The sequence below is a fragment of the Dicentrarchus labrax genome, unplaced genomic scaffold (assembly GCF_905237075.1).
Source record: "Dicentrarchus labrax unplaced genomic scaffold, dlabrax2021, whole genome shotgun sequence".
Taxonomy (NCBI): Eukaryota; Metazoa; Chordata; class Actinopteri; family Moronidae; genus Dicentrarchus; species Dicentrarchus labrax.
In genome coordinates, this window is record NW_026136712.1 from 16465554 (window position 1) to 16480185 (window position 14632).

At 41.4% G+C, this 14632-nt stretch overlaps 1 protein-coding gene across 3 annotated transcripts; it reads right to left on the reverse strand.

Moving 5' to 3' along the window:
• Positions 1-820: 820 nt before the first annotated feature.
• LOC127373750 (thrombospondin-2) lies at positions 821-14632 on the reverse strand. Of its 3 annotated transcripts, XR_007886935.1 has the most exons (22): positions 14354-14632; positions 14157-14222; positions 13876-14012; positions 12394-13326; positions 11213-11306; positions 10954-11118; positions 10480-10656; positions 10229-10402; positions 9798-9928; positions 9154-9288; positions 8790-9008; positions 8584-8691; positions 8311-8470; positions 6584-6702; positions 6057-6291; positions 5368-5595; positions 5148-5278; positions 4732-4872; positions 4475-4572; positions 2302-2441; positions 1015-1204; positions 821-920 (listed from the first exon to the last, which is right to left on the reverse strand). XR_007886935.1 is itself a non-coding variant. In XM_051418492.1 (21 exons), exons 2-21 carry the CDS (start codon positions 14218-14220, stop codon positions 1197-1199), a joined length of 3597 nt encoding a protein of 1198 aa, XP_051274452.1. In that variant the 5' UTR covers positions 14221-14222; positions 14363-14632; the 3' UTR covers positions 821-1196. The 3 variants fall into 3 exon arrangements, 2 of the variants coding, with proteins under 2 accessions (XP_051274452.1, XP_051274451.1); XM_051418492.1 differs by having other exon boundaries at positions 821-1204; positions 14363-14632; XM_051418491.1 differs by having other exon boundaries at positions 821-1204.

Consider the following 14632-nt stretch of genomic DNA (forward strand, 5'->3'; position numbering starts at 1 on the left):
GTGTGTGTGTGTGAGTGTGTGTGTGTGTGTGTGTGTGTGTGTACCTGAGTGTGTGCTGATGTTTTCTCTGTGCCTTCCTGCACTTCCCTCTCCAACCGGTTTAACAGGTTTAGTGTTTTGAGTCATTACAATGGATTTATTTTCCCTTTGACTCAAGGTCGGGTTTCTTTGGAGACCCAGATTTACTACTGTAAAAACGTTTACACAAAACAATAAAAGTGATATAAAGAGAGAAAAATAGAGTAAAATTCAATAAAATTCTTAAGGGATGTTGGCAATATTTTCCTGAAATATATAGTGTCTCTTAGTACTTCGAGGATATTTAAGAATTATTATTCTGTTATTCTGAGTGTTATCAGCTGAGAGTAATTAATTAAAATCTTGTTTACTTTACCCAGTGGTAGACAGTAAGTAGCATTAGATACTTAAATACATTTCTAAGTTACTTGGACTTTACTTGAGTATTTCTATTTTCTGCTACTCTTTCCTTCAACTCATTACATTGCAGAGGACGTTACTGTAACTTTTAGTCCACTAAATGTGTCTCACAGCTACTTTAAAGTCTAAAATTGTAATGCTTTAAGTAAAATGAAAAAAAAGGTACTTTAAGTGTGTTTTTACTGCCTTTACCTACATTATTTGGATACTTCCTCCACCACTGATTTTACTAACCTCAACTAACCATTGTCAGTTTACTTTTCCTCTCCCACTCATCATTAGTAATAATTATTTTCACCACTAAAAGGCGCTAGAGACCACGTTTCCACAACCGCATGTGTACAACTGGTCACCAGAAAAGAAAGGGGGGGTGAAGAAACGATTGAAAAAAATCCAAATATTTTATTGTTAAGTTCCCAGCAGACATCTGCACAGTGCTCTACTTACTCCATCATCAATTTATTCTCCCATCTCTCTGGCATCTGGCAATAAATAAATATTTACAACCATTAGCAAAAAGCAAATGAAAAGCAACAAGAGGGTATACTGTCACTAGAAATGCTGTCTGATTCTTACGGTAATATACAGCGAATGAGACAGCCGGAAATCAATACTGTCGCATATAAAAGCTGATAGATAGATGATGGTCACTAATTGATAGTCTTGGCAGGATAAAGGTTCTGGGTGTGGTGCATCCTCTCTCTCTCTCTCAGTTGTATTCAGATTTTCTGAAATTATGTGGATCTCTGGTGGGTTGTTCAGTTATCTGAGATGGAAAATAGAGGAAAACAGGTCACAGATTTGGTCTTCAGAGACACATCTTTTATACTAGGAACTGATTTGTATATGCTGGAGGACAGAGACACAGTGATAGGGAACAGCAGTGGAAGGAGGCTTGACTATTGTGCTTGACTATTTCCATTATGGTACTTTACACTTCTGCTCCACGACAATTCATAATGGAAATAATACACTTTTTACTCCACTACATTCATTTGACAGGTGTAGTTATACTTTACAGCTTATGATTTTACATAAGAAATATAGGATAGAATAGAAGTTTATAAAAATACAACACGTTATCCAACCAGTTGTCCCAAACCTTTCTGGCTTGTGACCAAAAAGGCTAGACACTAGTTGGGGCCCCATGTCACGTAACAGATGTCACTTTCACCAAAGAGACATGTCCCCTCTAATCTTCTCTGATGGTTTCATTTACAAGGAGCTTTCATTTTTTTGTTGATTCTGGTGGTCCCTGTGGACAAAGGGTGTAGTGTTTCTACTGCCTCATTTCATTGATTTCAAGGGGAATCCAACCAACTCTGACCGGGTGGCAGGCACTAAGATTGACCATTTAGAAATAGCCAATCGCCTCACTGATTGGCTTGTTTGTTTATGTGGATTCATATAGAGGCATCAGTATTGAACTGCTAAAATGTTATTTAAAAAAAACTCCTTTGAGTACATTTAGTACCTGATTCAGGCCCAGAGAGGTCAAATGATCCAATATTTCACAAAAAGGCAAAGATCCAAAAAAGTCCAAGAATGTAATACAAATTTATGTCACAGTGTTGTTCCTTCTTTCCTCTCCCATTAATCATCTCACGTCCCCTGAGATTTACCTTGTGACATTTCAGAAGGGCCCAACCCCGAGGTTGAAAACCACTGGGCTTGAACACTCAAATATATAAAGTAGTGTAGCTCCATCTCCACCGAATACAAAAGTAAAATGCTACATGATATGAATGAATACTAAAAAAATGTCCTGTATATCAGTCACAGGGGGCATTTGTAGTAAGGATCTGAGTGCTTCTTCCTCCACTGATCAGTAGTCAGGACTAATGTTTTGACAGGATATCTTACCTCTGCACTCATATCTGAGGTCTGAGAAGAGGACGTGTTCCTGAGAGAAGACAAACAGTCCCAGTCTGCCTCCAGCCAGGGTGTGGTCGTACACTGCCCCCGAGTCAGATAAAATCTCCCTGCCCTCATACACCACCACCCTGCAATGGGAACACAGCACATAACATCCTCATACACAGCATTGTTATATCATAGATATCAAGTTTTTTATAATCAAGATCATAGGTTTACATTCATGTTAAAATCAGTCAATACTGCCTTGCTTAAAATATCTCCAAACTGCTGACATTGCTTCTCCTCCGTCTACCTGCTCAACTAATGAGAGGTTATGTAACATCACACTGCTGTAAAGTGGTATTATGATTATAATTAGTAGATGAGTACATGAGCACAGTGCATCCCTAAATGAGATAGTGAGAATCAGCTAAATTGCTGTTTATATAATACATCAGTAATAATAATCCAATATACACATACATAAATATAACAATATAACCATTTTACATGTTTAATGGGCATTTTACTTATTCTGAAAGTTTTGCTGGTAAGTGCTTACTTTTATTGATAATGTAACATATTTTTAGAGTTTTTGTTACTTTTACTAGGGGTGTGTCAAGTCTATTGTTTATTCATGTATGTTCCTTCCTGTTCCCTATTTTACATTTTATTCCTGAATAACACTGAGGACTTGACGTCAAATGGAGCTATATTTAAATGCAGTTACAACAGCTTTCTTAGCAACTATCCAAAATATCAATGTGTGTCTGTCCTTCACAATCAAAGAGCAGGAGCTTCTTTTCAGCCTCACATTCAATAACCGTACAGTCATCCTACAATCATTCAGGGCCCAAAATGCATCACTTCAAAGATAGCTTTCTTTAAGAGTATTTTAATCATTTGTAACATTGGGCTTGGCACGTTACGGTTTTGTTCTCTTTCCCCTCACATTTTCTCATCTTGAAAACCTCACTATAGCAGTGATGTTGTTCTCTCCCTCCGCACAAAGCACAAAGAACTCATTGCCCGGGGGTGGTTTTGAAAGTCCATTAGTGAGAAGTGCAACTAAGTAGAAGTAGTTGTGGCAGGTTGAGGAGAACCGGGTACAACAAAGAAAGTGAATTACACTGTTATAAAATAATTCTTGGAGATTGATGATATCATCCAGTGTAAGAACATCTGAGGGTGAATATCTCTTACAAAGATGGCACTGAATGTGATTTTCAGAAATTGTAGAGGTTATTCAGCCGAATGTTGCTCCACTAATACCTACAGGAACCAGACTGGTACTGACTGAGCCCCAAATGTATGATTTATTTTGTGTTTCTAGCTTGTTTTACAGAGTTGCTAGTGGTTTTTAGGTATTCTTTAGTGTTTTAGAGTTCAGAATTTTCTTTTTTTCAATTTTGAAAATAGACTTGCAGAAAGTAAAACCTGCTTAAAATTGGTGAATACCCAAAGAGCATTGTGTCTTTTTTTTGTAAAAGCAGGCTGACTTGAAAAGCCTGCAATGAATTTGTACAAATCAGTAATAGTTGATTTTCATACTGTACAGAAATGAATAGAAACCAGTGGATGCTTGAAAATTAGGAGGAAAAAAATTTATATCTTTAAAATAATACAGGAAAATGTTGTTTATGTGATGTGTAGTAAATAAGCTAAAACACTGCCATGGTCCTTTAAAAGCCAAGCCAGTATTAACAAATGTTTTAACTATTAATTAAAAAGTAAAGGTTACTGCTATTGTAGATGTTGTTTTCACTTGGGAGGAGCTGTTGTTCCTCTAAGGAAGTCCAGAAATATTTGTTTTTCTAACTTTTAAAGTTGGGTGACTTCCACGATCATAACCCAGCTGTGGTTCATGACAGCTCGACATGAAAATATAAATTCAGGCTCGAAAGAGGAAAACAAGCCAAGAGACAAATGCTTTAACTCAATACTTCTACTGGTTCATATATCAGTTGTCTTGTTTGTGACTATCCTTGCCTATAGAAATAACTATTTAACAGAGCAATGTTTTCTAGATGATAGTGAGAAAACACAAGGGAAAACTCTCATTTCCTCACATATGCTGGATATTCTGGAGTCAATAAATCTAACAACTGTTAGATCATCCAGTGATAAAACTCAACATGGGAAAATGGGACTTTCAAAGGAGTAATGACAATCTCTGTACCTGATGAACCCAGTCTTGGGTCTGTGGATAAGGTGCATGCGGTAGGCTGTGAAGTCCTTCCAGCCAATTTTATTGGGGTCATGCCACAATGTTCTGACCTGAAACACACACACACACACACACACACATACACACACAGATGTCAGAATGGACAAAAAAATGTATGCATTACTGTGCCAATCTAATAAAAGGTAGTTTTAGGGAAGGTTTATCTGTTAACAATTTTGTATTATTTATGACAATTCATTAATTCATGCCTGGTGTCTGGTGTTTCCAGTGTGCCACAGAGCATTGCGCAGATATTCTCCTGGTCCTGTAGTCGAGTTGACCAGTTTGATTGAGACTCCCGCTGTGCCAAAAGCTTTGGACGGCTTTTTCTCCCAGTAGGCCTGAGAAACCTGCTCTCATGAGGGTGGAGGATAAAAGAGAGTGAAGGTTAAGTTGATGTTTGCACAGTAATACATGGCTGATGGCTCACAAAAAGCTGTGTTTGAAAAAGGATGCTTTTTTAAATGCTTTTTCCATTTTTTGCTGGTGAGGTTGTGTCAACCACACAAAAACGGATATAAATTTAGATTCAAATCTCAAGTTAAAAGTTGTAATTTAGGTTACATTTCCACTACCATTAGTGAAGCCATTACCATCAATACTAAGACCAGCATTCAAACATCACCTGTTTCCACATGACGACATAGAAGCGTCGACTGGATTGGTAGGCAAACACGATGCCTGCGTAGTCGTCATCTCGGTTGGTATTCACATAAAATGTCACACTAAAGTCTAGGGAGCTGAACTTGTCATATCCTGTTTAAACAAAGGGATATTAGTTTTGTAGACAAACAATTTTCGTCATGCTTTTTATGCATATCCTTTTTTTTAACAGTTAATCTCACCTAAAGCGATGCCAGGGTCCGAGTTCGCTGTCTGCAGCAGTTCGGTTCCTTGGCTGCGGATCACCCAGAGAGGGTCAGACTGCGTGGTGCCTTTAGGGTCCAACAAAACAACCTGAAACTTCCTGAAGTCTGTTGACCCGATATCCTGGTTCATTGGACAGGGATCCAGCGCATCTGGAATACTGTCATTGTCAAAGTCGTCAAAGCATGCATCTCCGCTACCATCACCTGCGAGAGAGAGGAATAAGGAGAGAGAGAATAACCATGTGATTTCCTGCATTCATTTTTGCCAAGAAGGGGAAAAGAACAAAGAGAAGAGATAATGTGCAAATGTAGTAAGACAGTCCTGTATGATGGTGGATAGATTAAAAAAAAACCTTTTATGTATGATAAATCACACTGCTGAGACCCATAAACTATTTATGTTGATGACCTGGACCAATGGAGACATACTGGACTGATAGTCACAAGATTTTACTGCATGACTGCGAAATCCATTTATCATAAATTGTACGAAATATCTTTCCCGCGTGACAGCAAATTAATCAGCATTTGTTCACATCTGTATCTGTATGATATTAGAGATATTCTCAGTCCTGCGGTTTGATTTTCAATAGATTCTGATTGATTGTGGGTGAAACCTTTTTATTGGCTACCTAAAGCTTATAGAAAAGTGTAGAAACACTGACCATCAGAGTCCAGCTGGTCCCTGTTGGGAACCAGTCTGCAGTTGTCCCGGTCATCAGGGATACCGTCGTTGTCATCATCATGGTCGCAGGCGTCTCCCTTCCCGTCCTTGTCATGGTCAGCCTGGTTGCTATTGGCAATGTAAGGACAGTTGTCTAAAGAGTTTTGGTGGCCGTCCTCATCAATGTCCTCGTTGTTGTCGCACATGTCCCCCACCAGGTCACTGTCAGAGTCAAGCTGAAAACATACGCATAATGTATTTTCTATGTGTAAATAGTGTTAAATCACAAGTCTTCATGCTGAGTTTTAACTTAACCAGCACACCCACTCCCTGCATACGCTTCAAAGATTTTCTTTTCATGTAATAAAAAAAACAAATGTCCATCTGTCCCTGATGGATTGCCACCAATAAATTGTTACCCTGTACCAGATGTTCTGTGAAGCAACGCCACCACCATCAATGTTGTTTTTTCAATATGTTTTTCAGTAGATACGTGTATGCGTTTAAGCATTTGTGCGTTTCAAGGACCTGTAGTGGGTTGTGTAGAAGGGGACAGTTGTCACACTGGTCTCCAACTCCATCCATGTCTGTGTCCCTCTGGTCAGTGTTGTAAACTAAGGGACAGTTGTCACGGTCATTCAGAGCCTCTGGAGAAAGAGAGACACAAACACAGATAAATTGTGTTTCATGTGGCTTTTTACTCTTTTATAACAGATAAAAACAATCAATATAAATCAAAACTTTGTTTGGGTAAATGTAATTCAATCCATATTTAAAGAGTAACTTAATGCTAAGTCTTTTTTGTCCATGTTTTTCCATCCCCCATCCTGGTCCCTGTCTATAGTGTTCATTACTGAATTTATTTTCCTTTTTCCAGAGAAAATCCAGAAATCTGTGAAAAATCCTGAGACACTCCAACCCCAAGTTACACAGCTGTGTCATGTTCACCTCCCACCAAACACAACAATCAACTGTCACAACTGGGACACATGAGAGTAGTAGGTACTACTACTAGTTGGAAGGAAGAAGTTTATAGTGTTGATCGTGTTTTAGTGTTTGGGGCAAATCTACAAACTCTTTCTCTTTCGTATCCCATGTTCTTTCTCCCTCCACCGCCTCTGCTAAAGCCTTGCTTAGCTAACATTAAACTAGCAGTTCAAACAGCTCTGAACCGCCATCTTGGCCTTCAGCAAAGTCAGAGACTCGGAGGGAACTAAAGTTGCTGCTGGCAAGAAAGACACTACAGGTCGTGCGAGTGAAACGTGAGCCATTTCTGGTCTTGTGTCAAAGTCTGCTTCCTTCTTGAATAGTGTTTCCCTCCCACTAAAACAATGTTGACTTTGACTGTTTGATATGGTTCTGTTGGCTTCATCAGACTGTGACCTCTAGCACACACTGGGGCAGTTTGCAGCCAAGTGTGAAGTGGCTGGGATGAGAATCTGCGCCTCCAACTCGGAGGCCATGGTCCTCTGCCGGAAAACGGTGAATTGCTCCCTCCAGATTGGGACTGAGTTTTATGGGATCTTGTTCACAAGTGATGGTAAAATGGAGGGTAAGATGGACAGGCATATTGGTGTGGTGTCAGCATTGATGCAGACGTTCAGGCGTCATCTATGGATACAATCTTTGGGAACTGACTGAACACAGATACAAGTGGCTGAAATGAGTTTCCTCTGTTGGGTGGCTGAGCTTAGCCTTAGAGATAGCATTAGGAGTTTTTGCTCCTTCACATCGAAAAGAGCCAGTTAAGGTGGTTCAGGAATCTGAATAGGTTGCCTCCTGGGAACTTTCCTTTGGAGATTTTCCTGGCAGGTCCAACTGGGAGGAGACCCAAGGGAAGATCCAGAACTCTCTGAAGGGATTATATAGCTCATCTGGCCTGGGAATGCCTTGAGAGGAGCTGGAAGGCGTTGCTGGATAGAGGGACTTAGTGCCCTGCTTGTTCTGCTGCCACGGCAACCCGACACCGGATAAGCAGATGATAATAGATAGATGGATGAAACTACTGTTGCCCTCCAGGGTTGGGGTTAGGGCGTGGCTTAGTTTATGGTTAGGCTGTGTAAGGACAACTGGGTTAGGGTAAGATAGGGTCGAGATCACAGAAAACTACGGTTCAAATGCATTTTCTGAATTTGTGAGTTGGCTTAGCCAAAGCAGATGCTGAGTTTCTCTTTAAGTTTAATCTCTTTTATTGATGCAATGGATGGATACATAAAACATATTTTTACTTGCATGTTCAAGGCCCTAGCTCCTACCATCTCCATCCATGTCAATGCTGCAGGCGTCTCCCTCTCCATTGTCATCAGTGTCTGTCTGCAGCGGGTTGCTATCAAATGGACAGTTATCACAGCGGTCCCCAACCCCATCTCTGTCAGAGTCAAACTGCCGAGGGTTGTACACCAGCGGGCAGTTGTCCTACGCCAAACACACACATTCGTGCATACATACACACACACAAGATGTGAATATTCAGTTGTTTTCAGTCAGGGTAATCTCAAAGTTACTCAAAGTTTGAGTTACAGTCTCACCCTCTCATCTAGGATGTCATCATTGTCATCATCAGGATCACAGGCGTCTCCCTGTCCGTCCTTGTCCAGGTCTTCCTGTCCAGAGTTGGGTATCCTGGGGCAATTGTCCTGCAGCCAATCACAACTCAGATTAGAGAAATCACGTCCAAAGAACACCGCCAGCCAATCAGATCACATTTTTATTCTCTTTTTTAAAATTATTTTACCTTCTGACAGTGATAGGTTGCATTCTGCTTGCAGGTTAATTTGTTGTTGGGCCAACCATCCAGATCAGCGTCTTCACCACACAGGAAGCCATCGCCCGCAAACCCGACAGCACACACACACTTGTACAAAACCTCAGACGCCAGGCCCAGGTACACACACTCAGCATACTTGTGGCAGGTGTGTGTGTTGTCTTTGCAAGGATTGTATGGTTCACACACCTAAAACCACAGCCAGCACAGGAAAATACAAAAGTGATTCAAGATTGTAGTTCAAAGCTAGGAAAGTAGTGAGGATTAGCGTTAGGGTAAGGGTCAAGGTCAGGGTTAGGCTTTGGGTTAGAAATTCAAAGAACAAAATACGTGCCTGCTTGATTCTCTGGGCTTGCTGCAGTCCAAGGCCATATGGCTGAGTGCCTTTATAGCGAGGAGGACAGGGCAGACAGTAGTAACCAGGGTCTGTGTTTACACATTCTGTGACACACACACCCTCCACTTCACACTGAAAAGATAGAGGGATTAACCATGTTCAGCATATCAAACACTAACTGCAAGTACGGGGGCTCTCTGCCAGGATCAGACTACACAACATTTATTTCATTTGAGATGGTCACTAGACTAGATTGGGTGATCAAGGTCCCTTCATTTACAGACTAGAGGTTGAACTGCATGAAGAACAGAGGTGATCAGGTAGGATCAGAGAAAAACCTTTGGGATCTTTAAAGTGTACAAAGTGTTACAATGAATATCATAGACTTTGTCAAACTAGGCCAAAGAGAGGAAGTAAACTTGCTGCCATGCTTAAAATGACAATACTAACATGCTGATGTTTAGTAAGTATAATGTAAACCATTAGTTTAGTGTGTTTACATGCTAACATTTGCTATTTATTGCTGAACACAAAGTACGGCTGAGGCTGATGGGAATGTCATTAGGTATTTATATATCGGTGACATTAACCCATTAACCTGCTAATGTCATGTAGTCTGATCCTTCGCTTGCCCTTATTACCTCATTCTCATCCTCACAGTGAGTGCCATTGCCACTTAAACCCAATGGACAGCGTCCACATTCCCATGATCCATCGCTATGTAATGTGCACTCCACTCCAGGAAAACATGGATTTGACAGCAAACATATATCTGAAAAAACATACAAATGTTCACATAGAAAGGCAATGAGTCTTTTATACACAATCCAAATAATCCAAGATTGGCTTAATGGCACCTAAATTGGAATCATTTGTCTGTTATGTCCTGAGCCAAAATAATTGAATAACGGCAGAATAAATGCTGTAGGATATTATTTTTTAATCTCTATTGTTTGAAAATATGTTTCATCCAATAAAGAAATTGGTTTATCCATGGATGTCAGGTTTAGCCTGTTTATAGAGTAATATCTGTTTACATAGCCTGAGGTTTGTGGTCAGGGTTAATGTTTACCTATAGGACATGGTTGTTTGTTGCATGCTTCATAGTCCACAGCATCTCCAACACAAGGCTTCCCACCATGTTGAGGAGCAGGGTTCAAACACTCCCGTTGGCGAATTGTAAGACCTCCCCCACACGTCTCTGAGCAGAGTGACCACTCAGTCCAGCTTGTCCAGCCTCCAGCAACTACACACAAGCACATCATTTACCTGTATGCCAGTAGAGTACAACAGTGCAGTCTGTATGTGCATTTTTTTACTCACTGGGGCAGAGTGTATTGTTGCATGGTTGCGTCTCCCTGTCGCTGCCCGTGCAGCCTTTGCCCCCCTTCTGTGGTGGGGGGTTGTTGCAGAGACGTACCCTTGTGATGTTGCCTTCACCACATGTGGTCGTACATGCAGACCAAGGAGACCAAAGGCCCCAGTTCCCATCAGCACGTACTACACATGAAATAAGAATATAAATATTGTAAAAAGTTTTTTTTTGTACGGTAGCCTGGAAAAGCCTCTAAGTAGAATTCGACACAGAACACTACCGCAGCTCCACACTGTGTATACATTTACAGAACTACAACATGTTTCCAATTACGATTAAAATCCATTCGTCTGAAGTTCCATACTTTTGCTCTTTAAAGGAATATTCAGTTCATTCCCTTGGACCAGCCGTGCTCAGTCAATCACAAAAAATAAATTAAATCAAGACATTTGACAGATCAGACATGCAGAGTGATGTCCTACCCTTGCGGCCACATTTCATCGGCATGCAGCTGCGGGTTTGGACTGACGGCCCAGCACAGGACGGCGTGATGCCATTGCAGGATCGGCCCCTTTGCTGCCCTCCACGTCCACAGGTGACCGAACAGTCGGTCCACTCAGACCATGGGGACCAGCCATCTCCATTATCTTTATATACATACACACACATACACTGTTGGTACACCTTTATCAAACTTTGTGATCTCAGCGTACATCATAGTGGCAGACAAAACAAACTCACTGAGACAGACAGGACAGCACTTTCCATCAATAAAGGATGGATTGATGCAGGATACAGGAGGGCAAGACACCTGTTGACACACCACCTTTCCATCCTACACAAGGTGAGAAAGATACAGACCAGTCTTCAAACAGTCAGAATTTGAAACAATAATAATAGCCAAACCATGCTAGTTTGAGCCAGATGTTTTGCTAAATGCCAGCCCTTGCAGAGGAATGGTATGCTGTCATGACTCATAATAAGTCTGACTACTCCCTCAATCCATCCCTGACAAAACTAATGATGTTTTATAAAGAGAAACAGACTCAGAGAGGAGGATGAAGCATGCGTAAAATATGGGAGACTAACAAATGCAGCTCTGGAAATAAATGAAACCATATTGGGTATCTTCACAATTGGTCAATACATTTTAAAGGAATAGTTTGGCATTTTAGCAAATATGCTTATTTGCTTTTTTGCCCAGAGTTAGATGAGAAGATCAATGCCACTCTTCTGTCTAAAGCTACAGCCAGGAGACCGTTAACTTAGCACATAACCCTCTGTGAAACCACAACTTGTCATTTTTAGAACTTGTACTTTTTTTTAAGATTAAACAAACTAGACATAACATGAGCTCTAGAGGTGTTGGTAGACTGATTTTTTTAACTGTTGGACGGAGCCATGCTACATTTTTATGCTAACCTAAGCTAAACGGTCTCCAGCATATACGTATTTCCCCAAAATGTATTTTTCAATTAACTATTTCTATAAGGTTAGGATATGTGTAAGAGCCATTCTAGAGGATTCTTGTACTTTTTTGGATTATACTATGTCAGAACTTAATACTTAATGGTAAAGTCAGGTTCTTAGAGTCAAGTCTCAAGGAATCCAAGTCTTGCAGCAGTCAAATCCAAGTCCAGAGATGTATTTAAATAATAAAAGTAAATAACACAAGGAGACTTGACAGTGAGGACTTGAGACTTGACTTGGACCTAAAAGACTTAAAAACAGCTCTGGGCTGCATTCAAAATAGAATTAGAAGTGAAAGAAGATTTACGATCTAACCTAGATGAAGTATATTACATGAAGTCTATTTATGACAGGTCTTCCATTCAATCAGAGTCTTGCATGGCGCTCTCCCAGGAAACACCTCATTGCTAATATTTTAGATTGTAGTTATATAAGATTTGTTCAACGCTGACCTGGCAAGTACAGGAGGTGCAGCTGTCAACCTCCCAATCCTCCCCCTGCTCATACACTCGTCCATCCTGCACACACCAGATCTCCCCGTCTCTGTCTCTGTCAAGATCGTTGACATCTCCGCCAAAGCCATCACCGTCTCCATAGTCACCGTCTCCATAGTCTTCACCATAGCCATGGTCATTTCCATTTCCATTGTTGTGGCCATTGCCATTGCCATGGCCATTTCCATTTCCATTTCCATTGCCATGGCCATTTCCATTTCCATTTCCATTGTTATGGCCATTGCCATTGCCATGGCCATTTCCATTTCCATTGTTATGGCCATTGCCATTGCCATGGCCATTTCCATTGCCATTGCCATTGCCATTGCCATTGCCGTGGCCATTGCCGTTGCCATTGCCATGGCCATTTCCATTGCCGTGGCCATTGCCGTGGCCATTGCTGTTGCCATTGCCGTTGCCATTGCCGTTGCTGTTGCCATTGCCATTGCCATTGCCATTGCCGTGGCCATTGCCATTGCCGTGGCCAGTTCCATTGCCATGGCCATGGCCATTGCCTTTGCCATCTCCATTGTCATGGCCACGGCCATTGCCATTGCCATTGCCATTGCCATTGCCGTGGCCATTGCCGTGGCCATTGCCGTGGCCATTTCCATTGCCGTGGCCATTGCCATTGCCGTGGCCAGTTCCATTGCCATGGCCATGGCCATTGCCGTGGCCATTTCCATTGCCGTGGCCATTGCCATTGCCATTGCCATTGCCTTTGCCATTTCCATTGTCATGGCCCCGGCCATTGCCTTTGCCTCTGCCTTTGCCATTTCCATTGCCATGGCCACGGCGATTGCCACGGCCACCGCTGCTGCTGCTGCCGGTGTTGCTATTGCTGTTGCTTAGCTCAGCCAAAGATATGCGCATCTCTTCATTTTCTCTTGACTGAGAATACAAATACATTCAAAACATTAAAATCATCATCACAAAAACTATATATTTGACATATTTATATAGAGCCTATTGCCCTGCATTAGTATAACAACAACTTGCATTAGGCTAGAGCGATGGTTGAGTTAAGTCATAGCCAACATTTTAACACTGATGGTATTCTTTCTGCTTGTTTTTTCCCCCAAAATCACCAGGACATTTACCACAAACCACAGTGCTTGCCTGCCAGAAAAAAGGATGTCGCCACTTGTTCCATTTGCACTGAAATAAGAGCTACTCTCTGTTAGGTTTGTCACACAGATTTCCCATAATGCTCTACCCCATCAAATACAATATATAGTTCTCTGTAATTGTCTCTGATTATTAATCACAAAAAGTTAATTCCACAATGTTTTAATGAAAACACTTAATTCTTACACTCTTGTCTCTTTTTAAGTTCAATTTCTTCCCACATTAATATCAAAATGTAGTATTAGAGAGTTAAACACAACAAACAAATGCCAACAGGCAGATGATGCATGTGCATTAATTTGTGTATCTTACTACTCTCTCCAGGTCTTCAAGCAGGTTGCTGGTCACAATCCGCAGGCCTTGGATCTCAGTGAGCAAGCCCACCAGCTCCTCACATGGATGACGACAGATTTCTGACGACACATTGTCGACCTTTGCACCACCCACACCTGTAAAGGTGACAAGTATGTAGGGGTCTGTGTTACATTTTATACTTCAGACTGTGTTAATGATGAAGAAAAATTAGATGAAGAAACTGTATGTATTTGAACGCAGGTATGTGTCTGCGAGCAAATGGGAGTGCTGTGTGGTACCTGCACACACAGCTGCTGCATAGAGGAAGATCAAAAGCCAGGGGAAGCCTCTCAGCGGACTCATTCCTGTTCACACATAAATCACATATGCAGTCACCATGAAATATAACAACTATACTGCTACACTGCCGCACAATACAAGCAGGACTGCTGCAGAGGAGATAAAGGAAGAAGAAGAAGATGAAGAGGGAATTAACCTTGCATACCTGCGTCCTCCTCTCTGGTCTGCCTTTCCTCCAAGATTAGAAATCACGGCCGGTAGGCTCGTCCCAGGCTGCAGCTCCACGGGGGCTGTGATGGAATGTCTGTCTCCTTCCTTATATCCTTGTCTCCTTGTTTCCTTCACACCTTGGCATCCGGATCAACACAGCTTCCTCAGTTATTTGTTGCTGAGGCATCCAAAAGAAATAGATGTTGGTGCGAGTGAAATCTGAGTGAAGAACATGCAGACAGCTCTGTTAGTTCTGTAGAAAGTT

What these genes read in the sequence shown, in the direction of transcription:
- LOC127373750 (XM_051418491.1), bottom strand. An exon ending in CAAACAACCATGTCCTATAG is followed by an intron (nt 9,929 to 10,228) that starts GTAAACATTAAC and finishes ATGTTTTTTCAG; the next exon opens with ATATATGTTTGCTGTCAAAT. An exon ending in TTCTACACAACCCACTACAG is followed by an intron (nt 6,292 to 6,583) that starts GTCCTTGAAACG and finishes GTATGTTTTCAG; the next exon opens with CTTGACTCTGACAGTGACCT.